The 26270-nt window shown below is 43.0% G+C and overlaps 1 protein-coding gene across 6 annotated transcripts in view; it reads left to right on the top strand.

Annotated features, from left to right (window-relative positions):
- Positions 1-26270, top strand: part of LOC123767922 (SNF4/AMP-activated protein kinase gamma subunit) — a 246500-nt gene that overhangs the window by 71206 nt on the left and 149024 nt on the right. For 5 of the 6 annotated variants that reach the window (XM_069306620.1, XM_045758052.2, XM_045758051.2 and 2 more), the window contains exons 3-4: positions 1879-2046; positions 16787-16997. In XM_069306620.1, coding sequence (XP_069162721.1) covers positions 1879-2046; positions 16787-16997 — 379 coding nt within the window. The remainder of the gene's footprint in view (positions 1-1878; positions 2047-16786; positions 16998-26270) is intronic. The other variant, XM_045758053.2, reaches the window with a different exon arrangement.

Here is a 26270-nt window from a genome sequence, read left to right as displayed (position 1 = left end):
ACACTTGCATATAATTTATATATAACTTCTAGAACTCAACCTCCATATATATATATAATATATATATTATATAAATATATAAGGTATGCATCTCTAAGCTACGAATCACTATAAACTCTGTGACTTCGAGGATTCGAACCTGGGTGGCCAGGTCACCTCACTGGCTATCCAGTAATAATACCACTCCACTATCATATGTACTGAATATATTTCTCTAACACACACTCACAAATTCCCAGGCGTGTGTGTGTGTGTGTGTGTGTGTGTGTGTGTGTGTGTGTGTGTGTGTGTGTGTGTGTGTGTGTGTGTGTGTGTGTGTGTGTGTACAGTACCGAGCTTTAGCTTTTGGACCCCGCCTTTCCAGCCAACTGTTGTGCTGATCCATTTTTTTTTATTATATCTTCGTTTGAAGTTATGAATGTAGTTCACTTCTACAACCTGCTCATTTAGTTCATTCCATTTCCCTACAACTTTTACGGTAAAAGACGACTTTCTAACATCTCTATGAGTCATCTGGTCCTACCGCCCAGCCCCTCTTGTTTTAATGGTTTTTATTGTGAACATCTTTGTCCACTGTGTCCTTCTCCCTAAGTATTTTATATGTACCGATCATATCCCTTCTCTTTCCTCTTTTCCAGCGACGTTAGGTACATGTCTTTCGGTCTACATATCCTCGCTGTTCCAGGACGAATGTCCTTGCAAAACTCTGTACCTTTTATAGTTTGTGTGTGTTCATGTGTATAGGTGTCGAGCTGTTAGCTCTTGGACCCCGCCTTTATAACGCCTGCCTAATGTATATACTGACTCCCGACCTATATTACTTTGTTACTCTCTCTCTCTCTCTCTCTCTCTCTCTCTCTCTCTCTCTCTCTCTCTCTCTCTCTCTCACACACACACTCGAGAAGCTCAGGAATCTGAGAGGCGGGACCAAAGAGCCGAAGCTCAACCCCCGCAAGCACAACTCGGCGAGTACACACACACATCCATCTCCTGGATACAGCCCGCAACAGCTGACTAACTCCCAGGTACCTATATAGTGCTTAGTTAAACAGAAGCATCAGGTGAAAAAACTACCCATTTGTTTCCGCCTCGGCCGGTAATGGAACCCGGGTCCGTGTACCGCCAGTCCCGCTTGGCCACCAGAACTTGGGCCCCGCGCGCGTGAGAGAGAGAGAGAGAGAGAGAGAGAGAGAGAGAGAGAGAGAGAGAGAGAGAGAGAGAGAGAGAGAGAGAGAGAGAGAGAGAGAGAGAGTATCAGTGATATAGGACATTATATACTCTGGTACTCCACCTCAACGCTTTCCCACTCAGATTTAATTCAGTTTGGGAAAGCGTTGTTACTGGAGTGCCTGAGGAGTGTGCTGGGACCTGTGTTGTCTGCCATATATACGAGCCATGTACACACAGCCCTCAACAATAACATTTGCAATTAGCAGATAATTCAAAAGTAGCGGAGGAGATCAATTCAGAAACTGACTCAATATCGTTACAAGACGTTAATAGGTTATAAAAATGGACGAAAGTTCGACAAATGCAGTTTAAGGCTTATATATCTTGGGTCGTGAGCCTAGAACATGTCAACAGAATTATCAGACGTCACCAGAATAACGTTAACAAGACTTAAGTGTGAAGGTGGAAAGACTTATGGATGCCGGGAAGGTGTGTGTGTGTGTGTGTGGCTGTGTAGCAGGACCCGGGCTACACAACACCTGGCTACTGGACAACATGCCAGGCACAACAGTCCAGTATATCACCCGAGAAGCCTGTGTACCCAACTAATGACAGTTGTCTGTGAATGCTCTGTGCCGCCTCGGCCAAGCGGGTCGGAGGCGTGTACGAGATGTTCCCCCACAGTGACTGTTGCGTTTCTCCTCCCAGGCTAACTCGGGGTGTCCGTGGTGTTGGTTTCGTGGGTTCCTCCCAACCGTCTCCTCTCAGCCTGCCACCAAACTCCAGTGGTGCTCTTCCGATCGTCCCATCTGTTGGGGTTTGCAGTCCGCGCGGCATCGTGCACGAATCGTCCCGGCGTGTCTTCCGGCCTGTCAGGTACACATTTGCAGGAACCCATCGGGCCGAGCCGTGTACTCTGACCGTACTCAACTGGCTGAGTGACTGAGTGACCGCACGGGTGGGTGCTGAGTGACCGCACGGGTGGGTGGTTACACAGTAACAGCTACAAGGGCCCACGGTAACCCACAGGAACCCACAGTTTACACCTCTTACTCCTGCTTCACACACGCTACACTTCCCAAATTTTGTCAGCGTCACATAATTTGTTAATACTAATTTGTACAATGTAAAATAGGTATTATTTATTATTAGTTTCACCTCGGTTGTGGCCTTTTGACGTGACGTAAGATGACGCGAAGGTGTTAGTGTGTCTTAGTGGTGGAGGCGGGGGGGCGCGTCCCCCCTCCACCACACCCCCCCCCCAAACCCCACACCCCCCCCCACACACCCCCAACTCCCCCCCACACCCCCCACACCCCCCCACACCATGGGTATGGCCACATAACAAAATAATCATGTGACCAGTTACAAATAAGCGAGTTGCTTCATCTTGACATGGAAAGTTGAAGTTGTTAAACACGACTCTGTTAAAGTACATTTGTCTTATTGTTTAAACTAAGACGATGGTTCAGCAGGAATGGTAATGGTGTCCGTACTGAGGCTCAGGCCGAGTATATCTTTTTGGAACAGTACGTTCATTCCCTTCACTTGTGTCACCTGTTGTGTATACCTTCACATTCTTGTGTATGTATTCCTTCTTGTAATAATTGTAATTACGAAGCAATAAGATGCTTAGTATCTTAACATACTGAGAAGGTTAGGTAAGGTCGGTGTTTTCTATGAAACTTTTCAAGGTAAACTAAAATATTCACAATAAATTAGTATGTCACATATGCACTTATTTAATAAGTCAATATTGACCTAAAGAAAGTGCGAGACGGGTTTCAACAGTACATACCTACAAAGATACATGAAGATGGGAAGAGTCAAGTAGCATCAGAAGAGCTCCTAAAACCACTAACAATCACTGTTTCTTCCACCCAAGTTATTAACTCCACTTTCAAAAATACAGCAAATCCACCAACCCGTCATCACACTAGGCTGGTTAAAGCAGCGGCCGTCCTTCCCAGACGCATTCATTAATTTTAACATACTGTGTATTAATAGTTGGTTTGTTCTCATATAAAATTAATATTATTATACATAAAAATTCTATGTCTAGTTAGGCGTAGGTTTGGTTAGGTTAGGTGTTTAGGATCTGTTGGCGATTATTTGTATTTGTAGTACGTGGATGAAGCATTTACAGCGTTGTGGTTCGAACACCAGTCGTCAGTGAAGCACTTGTTCCGGAAGTGTTCGAACGAAATCAGTTGTGAGTCGTGTGTAAACCGTTTTTCATTCACAAACAGGGGGTTTGGCGGGTGGATGGACTCACTTTTGGGTCTTTGTTTAGAGGACGGACTGCTTAGAGAATGCAGTTGAATCCCAGGTTGCAATATTTTTGACCATGTCGGGGTGTAGTGGTCTAGAAAGTACCTGGGAGTACCCTACGCATAGGTTCGAATCTTCCTCATGGCTCCTACTGATTTTCTCATGTCTACTGTCTTGCTGGGGCTGAAGCTGGCTGAAGTGTGCAGTTGTTCTTGGGTGAGAAGGTTCCTCAACACTGTGGAGCAAGAGCATGGTAGACAAGTAAAGGTATTGGGTGGTGGTGGTGGGGGCCGACGCCAGCAGGGTGGAGGTGGTGGTGGGGGCCGACGCCTGCAGGGTGGAGGTGGTGGTGGGGGCCGACGCCAGCAGGGTGGAGGTGGTGGTGGGGGCCGACGCCTGCAGGGTGGAGGTGGTGGTGGCCGACGCCTGCAGGGTGGAGGTGGTGGGGGCCGACGCCTGCAGGGTGGAGGTGGTGGGGGCCGACGCCAGCAGGGTGGAGGTGGTGGTGGGGGCCGACGCCAGCAGGGTGGAGGTGGTGGGGGCCGACGCCTGCAGGGTGGAGGTGGTGGGGGCCGACGCCTGCAGGGTGGAGGTGGTGGGGGCCGACGCCTGCAGGGTGGAGGTGGTGGGGGCCGACGCCTGCAGGGTGGAGGTGGCGTGGTAGTGTCAGGAAGACTGGTCATTGCAGTGCTGGAGAAAGTGAGGGTTATTGATCTGACACGCTGGTTATGTTGTTAGTGACCGGCTGTGTCATGGAGGGTGTGTGTGTGTGCACCTCCACTCTCCTCCCACACACTCATGTTCTCATGGCCTCACCTACATGTAGTCATGTCACTGTGGGACCGCGATAGATTAGTGTGACACTGTGGGAGCGCGATAGATTAGTGTGACACTGTGAGACCGCGATAGATTAGTGTGACACTGTGAGACCGCGATAGATTAGTGTGACACTGTGGGAGCGCGATAGATTAGTGTGACACTGTGAGACCGCGATAGATTAGTGTGACACTTTGGGAGCGCGATAGATTAGTGTGACACTGTGAGACCGCGATAGATTAGTGTGACACTGTGAGACCGCGATAGATTAGTGTGACACTGTGGGACCGCGATAGATTAGAACATAAGAACATAAGAACAAAGGTAACTGCAGAAGGCCTATTGGCCCATACGAGGCAGCTCCTATTCTATAACCACCCAATCCCACTCATATACTTGTCCAACCCGCGCTTGAAACAATCGAGGGACCCCACCTCCACCACGTTACGCGGCAATTGGTTCCACAAATCTACAACCCTGTTACTGAACCAGTATTTACCCAAGTCTTTCCTAAATCTAAACTTATCCAATTTATACCCATTGTTTCGTGTTCTGTCCTGTGTTGATACTTTTAATACCCTATTAATATCCCCCTTGTTATGTCCATTCACCCACTTGTAAACCTCTATCATGTCGCCCCTAACTCTTCGCCTTTCCAGTGAATGCAACTTAAGCTTTGTTAATCTTTCTTCATATGAAAGATTTCTAATTTGGGGAATTAACTTAGTCATCCTACGCTGGACACGTTCAAGTGAATTTATATCCATTCTATAATATGGCGACCAAAACTGAACTGCATAATCTAAATGGGGCCTAACTAGAGCAAGATATAGCTTGAGAACCACACCAGGTGTCTTGTTACTAACGCTGCGATTAATAAATCCAAGTGTCCGATTTGCCTTATTACGAACATTTATGCATTGATCCTTTTGTTTTAAATTCTTACTAATCATAAATCATTAATTCTTACTAATCATTGAAATGATTTAGATTCAGGTTTGAGTAGCAACATTTGCAAATTTGCCGATGATACGAAAATCGGTAGGGAAATTAATTCGGAGGAGGACTCACTATCACTTCAAGTTGATCTAGATAGGGTTTTGAAATGGTCAAAGGATTGGCAGATGCAGTTTAATGCTGATAAATGTAAAGTTCTGAGGTTAGGTAATGATGATAGAGTTACAAGATACGAGCTAGATGGTGTTGTGATTGCGAAGTCGGATTGCGAAAGGGATCTGGGAGTTATGATTAGTAAGAATTTAAAACAAAAGGATCAATGCATAAATGTTCGTAATAAGGCAAATCGGACACTTGGATTTATTAATCGCAGCGTTAGTAACAAGACACCTGGTGTGGTTCTCAAGCTATATCTTGCTCTAGTTAGGCCCCATTTAGATTATGCAGTTCAGTTTTGGTCGCCATATTATAGAATGGATATAAATTCACTTGAACGTGTCCAGCGTAGGATGACTAAGTTAATTCCCCAAATTAGAAATCTTTCATATGAAGAAAGATTAACAAAGCTTAAGTTGCATTCACTGGAAAGGCGAAGAGTTAGGGGTGACATGATAGAGGTTTACAAGTGGATGAATGGACATAACCGGGGGGATATTAATAGGGTATTAAAAGTATCAACACAGGACAGAACACGAAACAATGGATATAAATTGGATAAGTTTAGATTTAGGAAAGACTTGGGTAAATACTGGTTCAGTAACAGGGTTGTTGATTTGTGGAACCAATTGCCGCGTAACATTGTGGAGGTGGGGTCCCTCGATTGTTTCAAGCACGGGTTGGACAAGTATATGAGTGGGATTGGGTGGTTATAGAATAGGAGCTGCCTCGTATGGGCCAATAGGCCTTCTGCAGTTACCTTTGTTCTTATGTTCTTATGTTCTTAACTCCCAGATCCCTTTCGCAATCCGACTTCGCAATCACAACACCATCTAGCTCGTATCTTGTAACTCTATCATCATTACCTAACCTCAGAACTTTACATTTATCAGCATTAAACTGCATCTGCCAATCCTTTGACCATTTAGCAAAGCTTTTGATACAGTGCCACATGAAAGACTGATTAAAAAGATAGAGTCTCATGGTATTGGGGGTGCTATATTAAGCTGGATTAGGGCATGGCTATACCAAAGGAAACAGAGAGTTAGTATAAATGGAATCAAGTCAGAGTGGGAAAATGTTGTAAGTGGAGTGCCTCAAGGCTCTGTCCTGGGACCTCTGTTGTTTATAATATATATAAATGATTTAGATTCAGGTTTGAGTAGCAACATTTGCAAATTTGCCGATGATTCGAAAATCGGTAGGGAAATTAATTCGGAGGAGGACTCACTATCACTTCAAGTTGATCTAGATAGGGTTTTGAAATGGTCAAAGGATTGGCAGATGCAGTTTAATGCTGATAAATGTAAAGTTCTGAGGTTAGGTAATGATGATAGAGTTACAAGATACGAGCTAGATGGTGTTGTGATTGCGAAGTCGGATTGCGAAAGGGATCTGGGAGTTATGATTAGTAAGAATTTAAAACAAAAGGATCAATGCATAAATGTTCGTAATAAGGCAAATCGGACACTTGGATTTATTAATCGCAGCGTTAGTAACAAGACACCTGGTGTGGTTCTCAAGCTATATCTTGCTCTAGTTAGGCCCCATTTAGATTATGCAGTTCAGTTTTGGTCGCCATATTATAGAATGGATATAAATTCACTTGAACGTGTCCAGCGTAGGATGACTAAGTTAATTCCCCAAATTAGAAATCTTTCATATGAAGAAAGATTAACAAAGCTTAAGTTGCATTCACTGGAAAGGCGAAGAGTTAGGGGTGACATGATAGAGGTTTACAAGTGGATGAATGGACATAACCGGGGGGATATTAATAGGGTATTAAAAGTATCAGCACAGGACAGAACACGAAACAATGGGTATAAATTGGATAAGTTTAGATTTAGGAAAGACTTGGGTAAATACTGGTTCAGTAACAGGGTTGTTGATTTGTGGAACCAATTGCCGCGTAACATTGTGGAGGTGGGGTCCCTCGATTGTTTCAAGCACGGGTTGGACAAGTATATGAGTGGGATTGGGTGGTTATAGAATAGGAGCTGCCTCGTATGGGCCAATAGGCCTTCTGCAGTTACCTTTGTTCTTATGTTCTTATTTCAAAACCCTATCTAGATCAACTTGAAGTGATAGTGAGTCCTCCTCCGAATTAATTTCCCTACCGATTTTCGTATCATCGGCAAATTTGCAAATGTTGCTACTCAAACCTGAATCTAAATCATTTATATATATTATAAACAACAGAGGTCCCAGGACAGAGCCTTGAGGCACTCCACTTACAACATTTTCCCACTCTGACTTGATTACATTTATACTAACTCTCTGTTTCCTTTGGTATAGCCATGCCCTAATCCAGCTTAATATAGCACCCCCAATACCATGAGACTATTTTTTTAATCAGTCTTTCATGTGGCACTGTATCAAAAGCTTTGCTAAAGTCAAGGTATACAACATCGCAATCCTTACCACTATCAACTGCCTCAACAATGCTAGAATAAAAAGATAACAAATTTGTTAAACATGAACGGCCATTTATAAAACCATGTTGCGACTCAATTATTAATTTATGTTTTTCAATTAGTGTGACACTGTGAGACCGCGATAGATTAGTGTGACACTTTGGGACCGCGATAGATTAGTGTGACACTTTGGACACTTTGGACATTAGTGTGACACTTTTGGACATAACCGGGGGGATATTAATAGGGTATTAAAAGTATCAACACAGGACAGAACACGAAACAATGGATATAAATTGGATAAGTTTAGATTTAGGAAAGACTTGGGTAAATACTGGTTCAGTAACAGGGTTGTTGATTTGTGGAACCAATTGCCGCGTAACATTGTGGAGGTGGGGTCCCTCGATTGTTTCAAGCACGGGTTGGACAAGTATATGAGTGGGATTGGGTGGTTATAGAATAGGAGCTGCCTCGTATGGGCCAATAGGCCTTCTGCAGTTACCTTTGTTCTTATGTTCTTATGTTATGTTTGGGACCGCGATAGATTAGTGTGATATGAACACCAGTGAGCATTGCTCCTGACATGGAAATTCCATTTTGGTGGTGCGTGAGACGGTGTAAGTGCGGGTACGGTCCGCCCGTGACCCGCTTCCTCCACCTTTGTCCCGTAAATGTCAGGTGACGTCACGCGGGCATGCCATAACACGCCCCGTGAGCCTCACTTTACCTGCACCGTGTGTGTCCGTGTGTCCGTGTGTCTGTGTGTCCGGGTGTCCGTGTGTCCGTGTGTCCGCTACTTATATATAATATTACTTTACATAGAGGGGGGGGGGGTCGTTACTTCTAGATGGCTTAAAAACCTGTAACAGTAACAAGTTGGTCACAATGAGGTTAATAACCTGCCACACCCTGGTCGCTTATTACAGCTGATTCCTGCCCCCATTACCACTGTAGCTCACTACTGCCCCCATTACCACTGTAGTCCACTACTGCCACCATTACTGTCCCCATTACTGCCACCATTACCACTGTAGTCCACTACTGCCCCCATTACTGTCCCCATTACTGCCACCATTACCACTGTAGTCCATTACTGTCCCCATTACTGCCACCATTACCACTGTAGGTCACTACTGCCCCCATTACTGCCACCATTACCACTGTAGTCCACTACTGCCCCCATTACTGCCACCATTACCACTGTAGTCCACTACTGCCCCCATTACTGCCACCATTACCACTGTAGTCCACTACTGCCCCCCATTACTGCCACCATTACCACTGTAGTCCATACTGCCACCATTACTGCCCCCATTACCACTGTAGTCCACTACTGCCCCCATTACTGCCACCATTACCACTGTAGTCCACTACTGCCCCCATTACTGCCACCATTACCACTGTAGTCCACTACTGCCACCATTACTGCCACCATTACCACTGTAGTCCACTACTGCCACCATTACTGCCCCCATTACCACTGTAGTCCACTACTGCCCCCATTACTGCCACCATTACCACTGTAGTCCACTACTGCCCCCATTACTGCCACCATTACCACTGTAGTCCACTACTGCCCCCATTACTGCCACCATTACCACTGTAGTCCATACTGCCACCATTACTGCCCCCATTACCACTGTAGTCCATACTGCCACCATTACTGCCCCCATTACCACTGCGCTTCTTTTCCAGGTCGATACATTTTATTTCATGATATCACGAAGGTCGCCCTCCTGACCTGCTTCCTGGCCTTCTGTCCCTATTGGAGCACGTCCCACCCCTCGTCTTCACCACCACCATCATCATCATCATCATCATCATCACTATATCATCATCATATCATCATCATCATATCATCATGACTATGACCACCACCACCAGCAGACTTTAAGATTATGGTTCTTGAGGGAAAAAGAACCAGACAAATCTTCATCTGTTACGTAACATTGTACAGATGCATATAGAAGCAAACTTGGCATCTGACAGCTTCACATACTTCATAGATGGATCAGTAGACCAGCAGGGACAAGAAACCGGAGCTGCAGTTAAGGCAGGAAACTCTGTAAATAGTTGGAGGCTCTCAAACGGGTGTTCGACTTCACAAACAGAGATGCTAGCCATTCAAAAGGCTTTGGAACATGATCTTGCTGAACACCGACAACATGTTATCGTACAGATTCGAGAACTGCCATTGAAACCTTGCAACAAAAACACATATGTGATAACATACATCTGATAACAAATGTCATATCATTAATGCAAACACTCAAACGTCAAGGCCGTCGGGTACTCATCAACTGGGTGCCAAGTCATGTGGGAATAATAAGAAATGACATTGCAGACGAAGCTGCAAAACTTGCAACTAAGCGAAGAAATGTAGACATTTATATACCATTTATATATCACAGATTAAGAAAGTAATTAGAAATAGAGCAATGCAGATGATGTACAGTGACCACAACACAGCAGTTGCAACATCAGGATCTGCGAGTTGGTACAAGAATTCAACCAACTACGAACCACTTAGTTTGATGAAAGGGAGCAGTAGAACAACAGAAGTACACTTATATCGCATCAGGCTTGGATACCCATGTGCATGGGAAATAGGCTTACAGGTTCCAGAAGATGAGAGGAAATGTCAGCACTGTGGAGAAATGCCCGACAGACCACTGGAACATTATCTAACACAGTGCACAGTTAGACACACAACAGACCACTGGAACATTATCTAACACAGTGCACAGTTACAAACCAATAAGATTTCAACTTAGATTCAACAGAGCAGAAGAAGTTGTTGTTAAACACATGGGACAAAATCTTACTGAAGCGACCATACGAGTCATAAATACTCACACTCCGCCCAAGTAAAACAGAAACAAGCAACACTTAGTGGGCCAGCCAGAGGCTTAGGGCCCTCCCAGGAATTTCCCATTGGAAAAAAATCCATCATCATCATGACCACCAACATAATAGATCTAATTATTAAATCTAAAATAATAAATCTAATTATTATTCTAATATACAAACCGCCAGATGCAACAGTTGAGGAATTCACAGAGCAGATACACAAAACAGAGAATATCCCTGACTACCTAGCAAACCCAGTACCAGATATTATCTTTTGGAGACTTCAATCTACCCAGTTTCAGAATGAGAATAGCAAACAATAACATTATAGCAGGAAATCAACCTGGAAATAACCAACCACAGGCCAGAGAACTACTGAGATTCTGTGACAAATTTTCACTCAACCAGCAGATATCAGCCAGCTAGGAACGAAAATATAAAATAATCAGTACATATTATACGAAAATATTCATTTTATACAAAATATAATAATAAAAAGACATAATCAGGGACATTACGATCGCAGATACCACATACTCAGATCACAAGCTCATTGAAGTGCAAACTACCAACAGTAGTCAGAATAGACCTAAAACAGTGATCAAGCGAGAGAGGTTATTCAGTAAATTCAATTTATAATAATAAAAGGATGGACTGCAAGAAAATAAACAGGGAATTTACACACATTCATTGGGAATCTAACTTCAGAAACATATAAAGTCTGTCTGAAACATGTTCCTTTGAGGAAAACCAGGAAGAACATATGAACAAATGTAACTGCAGAAGGCCTATTGGCCCATACGAGGCAGCTCCTATCTATAACCACCCAATCCCACTCATATATATGTCCAACCCGCGCTTGAAACAATGGAGGGACCCCACCTCCACCACGTTACGCGGTAATTGGTTCCACAAATCAACAACCCTGTTACCGAACCAGCATTTACCCAAGTCTTTCCTAAATCTAAACTTATCCAATTTATACCCAAACAACAAGTCCAGCGTAGGAAGAGAACACAGACGACACTATAAAAGAAAGAAAAAATAACCGAAATGCTTAAACAGACACGACTTTCCCTACAAAGATGGAATAATTTAAACAGGGAGACTGAAGCATTCATATCAGATTGAAGAAAGGCAACTAGAATAGAGAGCAATTCAAGAAATAAATAAAAAATATATATTTCTTCACATATGCGAAATCAAAAGCAAAAACTAATGCCAGTATTGGACCTATTCGTACCAGTGAAGGTTTATACACTGATGACGATAAAGAAATTAGTGAAATCCTAAAAAAAGCAGTATGAGGACATGTTTAGCACTCCGATACTCAGCATGAAAGTGAAAGATCCGGACATCTTTATGCGTGATATCCAAACCCCTGTAAATATAACTGATATCAACACGAGCGTGACAGATTTTAAAATAGGAATTGACAACATGCCCATGCACTCAGCCCCGGGTCCAGATTCATGGAATTCAATATTTATAAAAAAAATGCAAAGTGCCAGTAGCACAGGCACTCAGTATAGTGTGGAGGAAGAGCTTGGACACCGGGGAGATACCAGATGCGCTTAAAGCAGCAGACATTGCCCCTCTACACAGGGAACAAAGCATTGGCTAAGAATTATAGACCAGTTGAACTAACGTTCCGCATAATAAAAGTATTTGAGAGAGTGATCAGAAGTCAAGTCACCAGTTTCATGGAGACCAATGACCTCCACAACCCAGGCCAACATGGATTTCGAGCGGGAAGGTCATGCCCCTCACAGCTACTTGACCACTACGACAAAGTCACTGAGGCATTAGAAGAAAAACAGAATGCAGATGTGGTATACACGGACTTCGCAAAGACTTTCGATAAATGTGTCCATGGAGTGATAGCACACACAATGAGGTCAATGGGAATAACTGGTAAAACAGGACGGTGGATACTCAGTTTTCCGTCGAACAGAACACAAAGAATAGCCCGTAAGTAAGTTTGTTGATTGATTGATTGATGAAGATTAAGCCACCCAAAAGGTGGCACGGGCATGAATAGCCCGTAAGTGGTGGCCCTTTTGAGCCATTACCAGTATCAATAGATGATACTGGAGCTCTGTGGAGGTGCGACTGCACCCTGCGTGACTGGAAATGTCTCCCGTGTAAGTTTGTTGGTGTTAGGCTCGCTTTATATGGCAGGTTCCTAATGCCATCCCATCCTCCTGTTTAGATAGTACTTTTTGTTACTATGTGCACCATAGAACAAATATTGACGTCCTAAGCAATTCTATAGTAGAATGTTGTACTATTCACTCTATAGTCTGAACAAATTAGGCTAAAATACAAACTTAAATATTCCTAGGCCTAGTATAGCACACTAGGCGACTAGTGCGACCTCTCACCAGTCGCACTAGTGCTATAGATACTAATATACACTAACACCTAAAAGCCATTGAAGTCACACCGAAAAGTCGCCTTGTCGCCGACTAGGCGACCTTCCAGCGACTATAAATATTGCCGGAACTAGGGAACTATCAGGGGGGAAAGCGCTAAGTCATTACGACTATATAGCACTTGGAAAGGGTCAGGATAAGGATTTGGGATGGGAAGGGGGGAAGGAATGGTGTCCAACCACTTGGACGGTCGGGGATTGAACGCCGACCTGCATGAAGCGAGACCGTCGCTCTACCGTCCAGCCCAAGTGGCTGGGTAAATATTGCCGGAACAACCGTGGACATCTTTAAGAGAAAACTAGATTGTTTTCTAAAAAAAAAAGTGCCGGATCAACCGGGCTGTGATGGGTATGTGGGTCTGCGGGCCGCTCCAAGCCAGTATTGGACCAAACTCTCACAAGTCAAGCCTGGCCTCAGGCCGGGCTTGGGGAACTGAACTCCCAGAACCCCATCAAGTAGGTAACACACATATTCTATATTAGGCATCAGAATGCGTGTATTAGGCCTAGGAAGGTTAGGTAAGGTTAGGTTTGTCTTTACAACATAAGTAGAAAATCGTTTTCCTGTTTGTCCAAGTTCTATAGTACCAAATTCTACTTTCGTTGTACGTCGGTATATGTACTTTGGTCCTCTTCCTTCCTATAAGTACTATCAAAACAGGAGAATACGCTGCCTAATGCACATTATTAACGCAAGACATCCTTCAACATGTACTCTCAAGAAATGTTTATCCATTCAATAGTATGGTGACCAAAACTGTAGTATATACCTTAAGTGGCCCCTAAAGTGTGGCCAAAACTGTAGTGTATACCTCAAGTGAGCCCTAAAGTGCGAGACAATTTGGATGGTTAACATGACAACTTCATAATTTATGTTTCGAAATGCCAATCCTAGTACCGTATTAAAAATATTTGGAGTACTGTATTTATAATTGTCTTGGTTTCCAATCCCTGCTAATCATGACTTTAATCCTTTTCTCAACTTAATTTGACATTTTCAGCATTGTTTATATGGTATCTAGGCCTATATTTCCTCTGGCTGAAACCCTTGCCATTAAAAGACTTCTTTTATTTTCTCTCCAGTTGAGCGTTTGTTTATGTCCCCTTGTCACGCTCCCTCCTTGTTCATGTATGTATTGGCCGTCATGTGTTAGTGTATAGGCCAGTATATGTTGGTGTATAACCCGGCATATGTTGGTGTATAACCCGGCATATGTTGGTGTATAACCCGGCATATGTTGGTGTATAACTCGGCATATGTTGGTGTATAACCCGGCATATGTTGGTGTATAACCCGGCATATGTTGGTGTATAACTCGGCATATGTTGGTGTATATATGCAACCCGTTCTCGCAAATTTAATAAGTCAATATTGACTTATTAGTTGCGTGCATAGGTGACATACTAAACATAATAGTTTCCCTTGAAAAGCTTCATAGAAAACACCGACCTTACCTAACCTACTTAGTATGTTAAAATAAGCATCTTATAGCTTCGTAATTACAATTGTTACTTAACCTATTATAGGTATAGGTTAGGTAATAATTGTAATTACGAAGCAATAAGATACTTATCTAAACCTACTAAGTAGGTTAGGTAAGGTCGGTGTTTTCTATGAAGCTTTTCAAGGGAAACTATTATGTTAAGTATGTCACCTATGCACATATTTAATAAGTCAATATTGACTTATTAAATTTGCGAGAACGGGTTGCAACATGGAGTCATGTGCGGGTAATGTCAAGGTCAGGCGGTGTAACAGTTGTTGAGGTGACTTGAGTAGAGACTTGGGATTATACCAGACTTACGAGACATTGACAGGGAGGTGAGGTTCAAGTATGTTTATTGAGACAAGAAAGAAATAACATCTCAAAGGGATAGAGTAGCTTAGGCTATTTCTACCCCCTAAGGTAGACTTAACCTTAGTTAAGTCTACCTTAGGTGGGTAGACTTAAGACTAAGGTAAGTTTAAGGTTAAGGTAGACTCTACTTTAACCTTAACCTTAACTTAAGTTAAGTATCCCATAAGTTCCTTCCATAGATATGATAAGGACCAAAGAGGTGAGGTAAGACCAAACGAACCTCACCTCCAGTAGTTTCAAAGGTTTCAAAGGCTATCCCTTCTTACCAGATTAAAATCCATCCATTCAACGAAACATTGGGGGATAGACGGGTATAAACGCTCGTTATAATCGAGGGAGAGTTTTACGGGCTATTCATGCCCGTGCCACCTCTTGGGTGGCTTAATCTTTATCAATCGAGGGAGAGTAGAGTTGTGTTGTGGGTCTCAGACAGACAGACAGACAGGAGTTTGGGGTGTAGTGTGGGGCATCACAGGGAGGGAGGGAGACAGACAGTGTCTACAAGGAAGCCTCATCACTGTTGTATCTTGAGTGAGTACTGGTCGCTTATGTTCTAACATCACAAGTCTTGATATTCTATTGCCTTGATGGGGAAGATAGATTAGGAGTAATGTCAAGGGCAGGCAGTGTGGAGTAATGTCAAGGGCAGGTGGTGTGGAGTAATGTCAAGGGCAGGCAGTGTGGAGTAATGTCAAGGGCAGGTGGTGTGGAGTAATGTCAAGGGCAGGCAGTGTGGAGTAATGTCAAGGGCAGGCAGTGTGGAGTAATGTCAAGGGCAGGCAGTGTGGAGTAATGTCAAGGTTAAGGTGGCAGTGAATATCGCTGTCAGATTAAGATGAGGCAAGATTGGGAAGCCAGGAATTCTTAAGACCTGATCCAACCGGCCAGGTTAATAGGTTGACTGATGCTGGCAGCAGTAGTGAGAGAGCTCCAGCTGCTGGGCTCTGCCTCTGACTAGTATGATGGATGATGACCAGCGAGCACTATCAAGCACACGCAGGGTTATAAGTAGCCATCTCATATACTGGTATTTTGACAACAATAATTGAACCATTGGAGAAGGTCTTGATGCCTCGACATTGGTACACACCACGGCACCAATCCAGTAGTTCAGGCTGCCTGCAAAATGGATTTGTTTTTAATTTATATAAGAGTAGTAAATATATATTTAAATTTTGGTTATGTGTATTCTAGAACCATGCCATTTTAGCTGTAGATTTTCATCATTGTAAACACAATATTTCATGATTTTCTTTGTTTTTGGTTTTACTTAGCATTGTATATTTCAAGTTACTGAGAATGTTGAATATCATTATATGAGGTCATATATATTACCGGTGTCCTCCCGCAGCGTCACCTCTGGAGACATGCTCACCATTTTGGTGTACATCTGATAGGCTATTTCCACATCAGACAACCACCACCACCACCAATGATGCCATCATTTCCCCACCAATTTCACTACCACCATCTATCATCACTACTACCACAACACTATCAACATTACTGCCACGATTTCCATCACTACCACCACCAACATTACTTCCACCACACTACTAGCATCGCTACCATCACCACCACAACCACCACTACCACCACCACTTCCACCACCACCACTTCCACCACCACCACTACCATCACCACTTCCACCACCACCACTACCACCACCACCACCACAACCACAACCACAACCACAACCACCACCACCACCCAATACTCAAACATACCACCCTAGAGATACTCCCCTAGAGTGACTTGAATTGAAACATATACACCCATAGTATACATATTTATCTTGCATAATACGCATTTATTTGCTGTTGCACACGCTGAAGCTAACAGTAGTTGTTCTCCAACAGGATATATCAACCGTGGGGCCTTGCAGCAAGATCCAGCAGGGAGATATATCAGCAGACCCCTCGGATATAACGGTGTCCCGCACCCTGGGGTCGGCCGCTGGAGAGCGAGATGACAGCCTCTCTCAGCCTCCCAGCGTCAGGCCGCGATCTGGCACTTGGAGTGTCGCTAATTCCCGTAGAGTCAAGATTAAAGCTGAGAAGGAAGAAGAAGGTAAGGGATGTTGAAGGTCAAGGGATGTCCTTTTATGTTGGTGATTTATAGGGGTAACTTTCGCGCATCTGGTCATTGATATAACATGTACTATAAGAGAAATGTTTCATCAAACGACAAACTTTTTTTTGTAGTTTCTCAGACATTTAATTTCAGTACATTTTGTTAGAGCAGGTGAGGAAGGATGTTGCAAGATGTAAGATGAGGGTGATTGGTGTGCAATATGATCCCTCACACAACTGTGTGTGTATATCTGAGGTTATATCTGCAGTATACCTCATATGTGGCTCATATTGCTCTTACACGCAGTAGTTAAGCACTCATTATCACTCTCCTCTCTCTTTACACTCATTCATCCTACACTCACTCATCTACGCTCTCATACTTTCACATTTACTCCCCTATGCACTCACACCTGATAGGTGTGAGTGTGGTCCAGCACTTAGGTAATTATCTCACTCTCACTCCCTCACACTCTCACTCCCTCACACTCACTCCCTCACACTCTCACACCTTCACTCTCACTCACTCACACTCTCACACCTTCACTCTCACACCTTCACTCTCACTCACTCACACTCTCACACCTTCACTCCCACACCTTCACTCACACCTTCACTCCCACACCTTCACTCCCACACCTTCACTCTCTCACCATCACTCTCTCACCATCACTCCCACACCTTCACTCCCACACCTTCACTCTCTCACCTTCACTCTCTCACCATCACTCTCTCACCTTCACTCCCACACCTTCACTCCCACACCTTCACTCTCTCACCATCACTCTCTCACCTTCACTCTCTCACCATCACTCTCTCACCTTCACTCCCACACCTTCACTCTCTCACCTTCACTCTCTCACCATCACTCTCTCACCTTCACTCCCACACCTTCACTCCCACACCTTCACTCTCTCACCTTCACTCTCTCACCATCACTCTCTCACCATCACTCCCACACCTTCACTCCCACACCTTCACTCTCTCACCATCACTCTCTCACCATCACTCCCACACCTTCACTCCCACACCTTCACTCTCTCACCATCACTCTCTCACCATCACTCTCTCACCTTCACTCCCACACCTTCACTCCCACACCTTCACTCTCTCACCATCACTCCCACACCATCACTCCCACACCTTCACTCCCACACCTTCACTCCCACACCTTCACTCTCTCACCATCACTCTCTCACCATCACTCCCACACCTTCACTCCCACACCTTCACTCTCTCACCATCACTCTCTCACCATCACTCTCTCACCTTCACTCCCACACCTTCACTCCCACACCTTCACTCTCTCACCATCACTCCCACACCTTCACTCCCACACCTTCACTCCCACACCTTCACTCCCACACCTTCACTCCCACACCTTCACTCCCACACCATCACTCCCACACCTTCACTCCCACACCTTCACTCTCTCACCATCACTCTCTCACCTTCACTCCCACACCATCACTCCCACACCTTCACTCCCACACCTTCACTCTCTCACCATCACTCCCACACCTTCACTCTCTCACCATCACTCTCTCACCTTCACTCCCACACCTTCACTCTCTCACCATCACTCTCTCACCTTCACTCCCACACCTTCACTCCCACACCTTCACTCCCACACCTTCACTCCCACACCTTCACTCCCACACCTTCACTCCCACACCTTCACTCCCACACCATCACTCCCACACCTTCACTCCCACACCTTCACTCTCTCACCATCACTCTCTCACCTTCACTCCCACACCATCACTCCCACACCTTCACTCCCACACCTTCACTCTCTCACCATCACTCCCACACCTTCACTCTCTCACCATCACTCTCTCACCTTCACTCCCACACCTTCACTCTCTCACCATCACTCTCTCACCTTCACTCCCACACCTTCACTCCCACACCTTCACTCCCACACCTTCACTCCCACACCTTCACTCCCACACCATCACTCCCACACCTTCACTCCCACACCTTCACTCTCTCACCATCACTCTCTCACCTTCACTCCCACACCATCACTCCCACACCTTCACTCTCTCACCATCACTCCCACACCTTCACTCTCTCACCATCACTCTCTCACCATCACTCCCACACCTTCACTCCCACACCTTCACTCTCTCACCATCACTCCCACACCTTCACTCTCTCACCATCACTCTCTCACCATCACTCCCACACCTTCACTCTCTCACCATCACTCCCACACCTTCACTCCCACACCTTCACTCCCACACCATCACTCCCACACCTTCACTCCCACACCTTCACTCTCTCACCATCACTCCCACACCTTCACTCCCACACCTTCACTCCCACACCTTCACTCTCTCACCATCACTCTCTCACCTTCACTCCCACACCATCACTCCCACACCTTCACTCCCACACCTTCACTCTCTCACCATCACTCCCACACCTTCACTCTCTCACCATCACTCTCTCACCTTCACTCCCACACCTTCACTCTCTCACCATCACTCTCTCACCTTCACTCCCACACCTTCACTCCCACACCATCACTCCCACACCTTCACTCCCACACCTTCACTCTCTCACCATCACTCTCTCACCTTCACTCCCACACCATCACTCCCACACCTTCACTCTCTCACCATCACTCCCACACCTTCACTCTCTCACCATCACTCTCTCACCATCACTCCCACACCTTCACTCCCACACCTTCACTCTCTCACCATCACTCCCACACCTTCACTCTCTCACCATCACTCTCTCACCATCACTCCCACACCTTCACTCTCTCACCATCACTCCCACACCTTCACTCCCACACCTTCACTCCCACACCTTCACTCTCCCTCTCCCACTGTTTTATTACATGGCCGATTTTCAGGGAGGAATTCTTTGATTATGATGTAATACTCGGTATATTATTTGTGGTATTGAGTTTATATTTATTCTTGAAGCCATTTAAACTCAGTATCATTATTGAGAGCCATTTATATGAGAAATGCAGTCTGCCAGTGTGAAGATAAGACAAAATTTAATTAGTTGTATTACATGAATTGATTTTATTAACATTAGAATGTAAATTAAGAAGCTGAAGAATGTAAATCAAGAAGCTGATGTTAAGTCCAGCTGTATTTAAATAAAACAACAACATCTGCCACCGACGAACTTGTATTTTACAAAATTTTATTGAAAATCTGGAATTTGTGATTACAGTAATTATAAACAGAGTAAACTGCGGTCTTTTATGAAATGAAATTGGAAAAGGTTAATAGCTGACTTTAGATTACCTATATGGGTCAATAGCAGCAAGTATATGGGTCAATAGCAGCACCTATATAGGGTCAATAGCAGCACCTATATGGGGTCAATAGCAGCACTTATATGGGGTCAATAGCAGCACTTATATGGGGTCAATAGCAGCACTTATATGGGGTCAATAGCAGCACCTATATGGGGTCAATAGCAGCACCTATATGGGGTCAATAGCAGCACCTATATGGGGTCAATAGCAGCACCTATATGGGGTCAATAGCAGCACCTATATGGGGTCAATAGCAGCACCTATATGGGTCAATAGCAGCACCTATATGGGGTCAATAGCAGCACCTATATGGGGTCAATAGCAGCACCTATATGGGTCAATAGCAGCACAACACTGACTATAGGTGGGGACATCCGGTGATCAGTAGATGTCCGCACGTGAAAGACACTTCACTGAAGAGACAATCAAATAAAAACAAACTTAAAACCTAAATGTCTACTTTGGAAATATTTGAGGACTTTATTGTCAAGGAGTTTTAGAGACTGCATAAGTCATACATGTGTTTTATTCCTCTAAAGGATATTCAATTCATAATTCAATTGTCAGGGGACAGGAAGCCAGAGTGTATTCATGCACGTTTTTGCTTTTATTGAGGTCTCCCTGCAAGGTCGAATTACTGACCCTACCCTGGATGCAACCCCACAATAAGCTGACTAATTCCTGAGTACCTACTTACTGCTAGGAGAATAGAGGCATCAGGTGAAAACAAATGTGCCCAACCATTTCTGTCCCGCCTGGGATTCTTACCTGGAATTCTCGATTGGGCGTTGAGAACGACCCCGTCTGTACTAGCGGGATATATTGTGCTCTACACCAATTGTGGAGGGCCAGGTGGACAGTGGCATGCAATATTGCAGGGTTTTAACATTATTGACGAGGTTTTGTCTGTATGGACTTTTCAAATTGAAGAGAGATACACAGCCAGGTAGTTATTAAGGAATTAGAAGGTGAGAATCTGATTAATATGCTTTTTGTTTCATTATTGTGGTGAGAATAAAAGTGAGAAAGGTTGAATTGTGTACATTTATTATATTTAGACTTTTACGCTGAGGGTGTCACCATCTTTCTTTAATTTAGTGTCTAATAAAGCATAGTAATAAAATTGGTCTATTCTGTTAGGTAAACTGTAGAGATGGTTCTACTTTACCAGGTATGTTCCTGGGATTATTCACAGTAAAATGGTGTTGGCCTCATCAAAACATCAACAACATTGCCAAGCTGTTTTACAGTGTAGACAATGATGCCAGATAATTGCCTTGTTTCAAGTGATTCCATGGCTAAACTTGCTAGTTTTGCACTAATTACAGAGCTCATTGTCATGCCAAATTGTTGACAATTGAATTTAAAAGGAGAACCGAATCAAAAGTAAATGTATATACTGGTATGTATGTATGTATGTATGTATGTATATATGTATGTATGTATGTATGTATGTATGTATGTATGTATGTATGTATGTATGTATGTATGTATGTATGTAATATATATATATGTCGTACCTAGTAGCCAGAACGCACTTCTCAGTCTACTATGCAAGGCCCGATTTGACTAATCAGCCAAGTTTTCATGAATTAATTATTTTTCGACCACCTAACCTAACCTAACCTAACTTTTTCGGCTACCTAACCTAACCTAACCTATAAAGATAGGTTAGGTTAGGTTAGGTAGGGTTGGTTAGGTTCGGTCATATATCTACGTTAATTTTAACTCCAATAATTTTTTTTTTACCTCATACATAATGAAATGGGTAGCTTTATCATTTCATAAGAAAAAAATTAGAGAAAATATATTAACTCTGGAAAACTTGGCTTATTAGGCAAATCAGGCCTTGCATAGTAGGCTGAGAAGTGCATTCTGGCTACTAGGTACGACATATATATATATAATATATATATATATATATAATATATATATATATATATATATATATATATATATATATATATATATATATATATATATATATATATATATATATATATATATATATATATATATATATATATATATAAATAAAAGATAGTTTACCTTTTGGTAATCTCGAGACTTTATCAGAGGAAATCTTGGTAAACAACGAGATGACATCCAGGACACTTAAGTTTGCATTACACTTAAGTTTGCAGACACTTAAGTTTTTATTTCTCACGTTTATGTTCCTAATTTAGTAAATTAAATCTCCAGAGTCTTAAGATATGCATTGGCAGTAATACCCAACTGTTTAGACAGTGATGTTTGCTCAAATTTTGGCAAGTTTATGAGGATCAATACCAATGCTAAAGGTGACTGCAAGGCAATGTTAGGTTGATTGGTTTTGACCAAACTGTAGATCTCATTCCCAATACTCCCAGAACTATCTTCATATATTATCTATCAACTCCCCCCTAGCCAAATATTTCCAAGTGTCGAATCACCTTTGGTATCAGTTTGAACAAAGTCCTTGTTCAAACTGCTGACACTTTTAACAATTAACATCTTAGATACTGGGGATTTACAACAAACAATTTGAAACATGATGGTGACAAATAAATAGCTATTAACTCTGGAGGTTGCCTTTTCTGTTTACCAAGCTACCCATCAACAAAACCTTGGGACTTGACTGTTACCATTCTTCAACACTGAAATTCCATTACCATACACAAATTTTATCAACCTGATTGACATGTATATAAAACAATAGGTTGTCTATTAAGCACTAAGATAGCAAATATATTCATGGAAGTCCTTGTAGCAAGGCTAATCTTTGGCACCATCACAAGAAATGCAAAATTTATTTGCTATATTGGCAAAGTTTTGATCATCACTCCACACCATAGCAATCTTGATCATTTCCAGCATGCACTCAGCGAAGTAGAACATTTCACATAGTTTACCAAGGAAAGTGAAAGAGACGATTTTCTTTCCTCCCTATACATACTAATAATAAAGATCAGTGACATGTTTTAGTTCAAAGTCTACATATAATCAACCTTTCATAGCAGTAACTTTCATTTCATTTCCCACCGGAATAGCACAAAAAAACACACATTGAATTTTTTTTTCAAGACTTTAAAATTAGGAGTCAGCTTTGTTAGTGATGGGAGGTAATAGAGTACAACAGTTTCATTCTAGTGAGGCACTAGTGGGGAAGATGGCAGAGAGAGGGCGGCGAACGATAGAGAAAGGGTGGGGAACGAGAGGGTGGGGAACAAGAGAGAGGGTGGGGAGCAAGAGAGAGGGTGGGGAACAAGAGGGTGTGGAACAAGAGAGAGGGTGGGGAGCAAGAGAGAGGGTGGGGAGCAAGAGAGAGGGTGGGGAACAAGAGGGTGTGGAACAAGAGAGAGGGTGGGGAGCAAGAGAGAGGGTGGGGAGCAAGAGAGAGGGTGGGGAACAAGAGAGAGGGTGGTAAGCAAGAGAGAGGGTGGGGAACAAGAGAGAGGGTGGGGAGCAAGAGAAAGGGTGGGGAGCAAGAGAGAGGGTGGGGAACAAGAGAAAGGGTGGGGGAACAAGAGAAAAAGTCCACTACAAGCTCACCATAGTCCATGCTACATGGACCTTTTGTTCCGAGTACCTAAATCTAAAACAACAACAACAACAATAACAAGAGAGAGGGTGTGGAAGAGGAGAGTGTGAAACAAGATGGAGGACACTTATCAGTTGTCACTTAATGACATACAAATCACATAACACCATTCAGTTCTCACATAATTTACCTAATTTACCTGAGGGCCACTACCACTAGCGGCCTCGATGAGGACAGGAAGCCGTGGCTTGTCAATGATAATCATTTCCAGTTTGATTTTGAAATTCAAACGAGTCTCTACATTTACGCCTTCGGTGGGAAGGCAGTTCCTTGAGTTTATATCCATTTGGGGAAAAAAAGCATCTGTTCTCAGTCCTACATTGTGGCTTGTCGAGCTTGAAACCGTTGCTCCTTGTTTGTGTCACATTAGACCTTTTGAAGAACTTTTCCGAATCAACATCCTCCAAATTGTTCAGTATTTTTAAAGTTTCAATGAGATCCACCCAGTCATGCCTGGTTTGCAATTTTGTTAGACCTGTAGCCCTCGACTGTTTCTTATACGAGAGATGACTTAGCTCTGGAAGGATTTTTGATGTCCGGTGTTGCACTTTCTCCAGAGCAGCTATGTCTTGAACATGGGGGTCTCCATTCTTGGATACAGTAATCCAAATGAGGCCTCACCAGAGATTTATACAATTGAGATCCTACTCCAAGATCCTTTTCTTCATCAATCTGCTGTAATGGTATGTTATTAATTTGGTAGTGGTGGTGTGGGTTGCTATTCCCCACATGCAAGGTATTGCATTTGTCAATATTAAAAAGCATTTGCCGATCTTCTGACCATTTGTGGAGTTCATGTAAATCTCTTTGGAGGGTGCCAATATCATTATTACTTCCCACTTTACCATATATCTTTGTGTCATCTGCAAATTTGATTGTGGTTTGTAATACATGTACAGTATTCTCATTTATGTCATTGATTCATTAATGTAAATGACATAAAGGGTTGGCCCCAAAATGGACCCCCTGAGGACCCCCACTCACCACATTTCTCCAGTCAGATTTGGACTCATTTAGTACGACCCTTTGTTTTCTTTGTTTCAACCATTGTTTGATTCATTTTAGCATTCTACCATTTATTCCATGAGCCTGTAATTTCCTTGCCAGTCTTTCATGTGGTACCTTATCAAAGGCTTTAGCAAAATCCATGTATACTACATCCACCGGAAGTCTCATATCTGTGAAGCTGGTTACTGTTTCCAAAAACGTGAGAAAGTTTGCAAGGCAGGATCTGTTTTTAACAAACCCATGTTGTGTCGATTTGACAAGATTGTTCACTGAAAGATGATGAATGATTCTCTCCATGAGCTTGCAGATGTGTGATGTCAAACTGATTTGATGGTAATTTTCTACTGAGCTCTTTCTGCCTTTTTTTAAAATAGGGGTGACATTTGTATAGTTCCAATCTTGGGGAACTATCCCTTGGTCCAGAGATTTTATGAAATGTAATTTCAGCGTTAGGCATAGTTCTTCTTCCAGTTCCTTTATAACTTTGGATTAGATTCCATCCACACCTAGGGCTTTTGAATCTTTTAGTTTGTCAATGTTCTTCCTGATTATGTCGCTTGTTATGGGTATTTCTCTAAATTCATTCTCTTCACCTTCTTATATTTGTGTGTGTTGGGATGTCCTCTAACCTTTCTTGTGTGAACACCAATGTAAAATATTCATTAAGAGTGTTTGCTACCCTTTTATCCTCCATTATAACTTGGTTAGTATTTTCTTTTAAGGGTCCTACTGAATCCTTTGTTTTGGTTTTACTTGTTATAGAGGCATAGAACGATTTTGGATCTTTCTTTATGTTTTGGGCAAGTTTCCTTTCATAGTTTCTTTTGGCTGATATAATTTATTGGGTGACTGAATTTAATGCCCCTTTGTATACCTCATAATCAGTGTTGTGTATTGTGGATTTGTACGTTCACCGATGGTTCCATTTAGGTGTCAATGCTCGTTTTACGACCTGTGTCATCCACCTAGTTTCCTTTCTTTTCTTTCTCCTTTTTGGCACATATTTTTGAACAAGTTCCGCGATGACCTTGAAATTTTGCCATGATGCTGCCATGCCATATTCCCTGCCATAATATACAACTGTCATATAACAACACTACACAATTGCCATATAATGTCATACAACCATCACATAACACTTTACAGTTGTCACATACTGTACTATACTACTGTCATGTAACACTAAATAGTTGACACATAATGTCATAAAACTGTCACATAACACCATGCAGACCTCACATAACATACAACTGTCATATAATACCACTACACAGTTGTCATATAATGTCATACAGTTCTCAGATAATATGAATAATTATAGCTTTGAATCCACTTCATTGAAGTACGGTAATTTAACCTAAGGATAATGTTTCAATTTAATGACAAATGGGGTT

The sequence above is a fragment of the Procambarus clarkii genome, chromosome 58 (assembly GCF_040958095.1).
Source record: "Procambarus clarkii isolate CNS0578487 chromosome 58, FALCON_Pclarkii_2.0, whole genome shotgun sequence".
NCBI lineage: Eukaryota > Metazoa > Arthropoda > Malacostraca > Decapoda > Cambaridae > Procambarus > Procambarus clarkii.
Note: the sequence above shows the minus strand (reverse complement) of the source record. Positions and strands in the feature narration are given on the sequence as shown.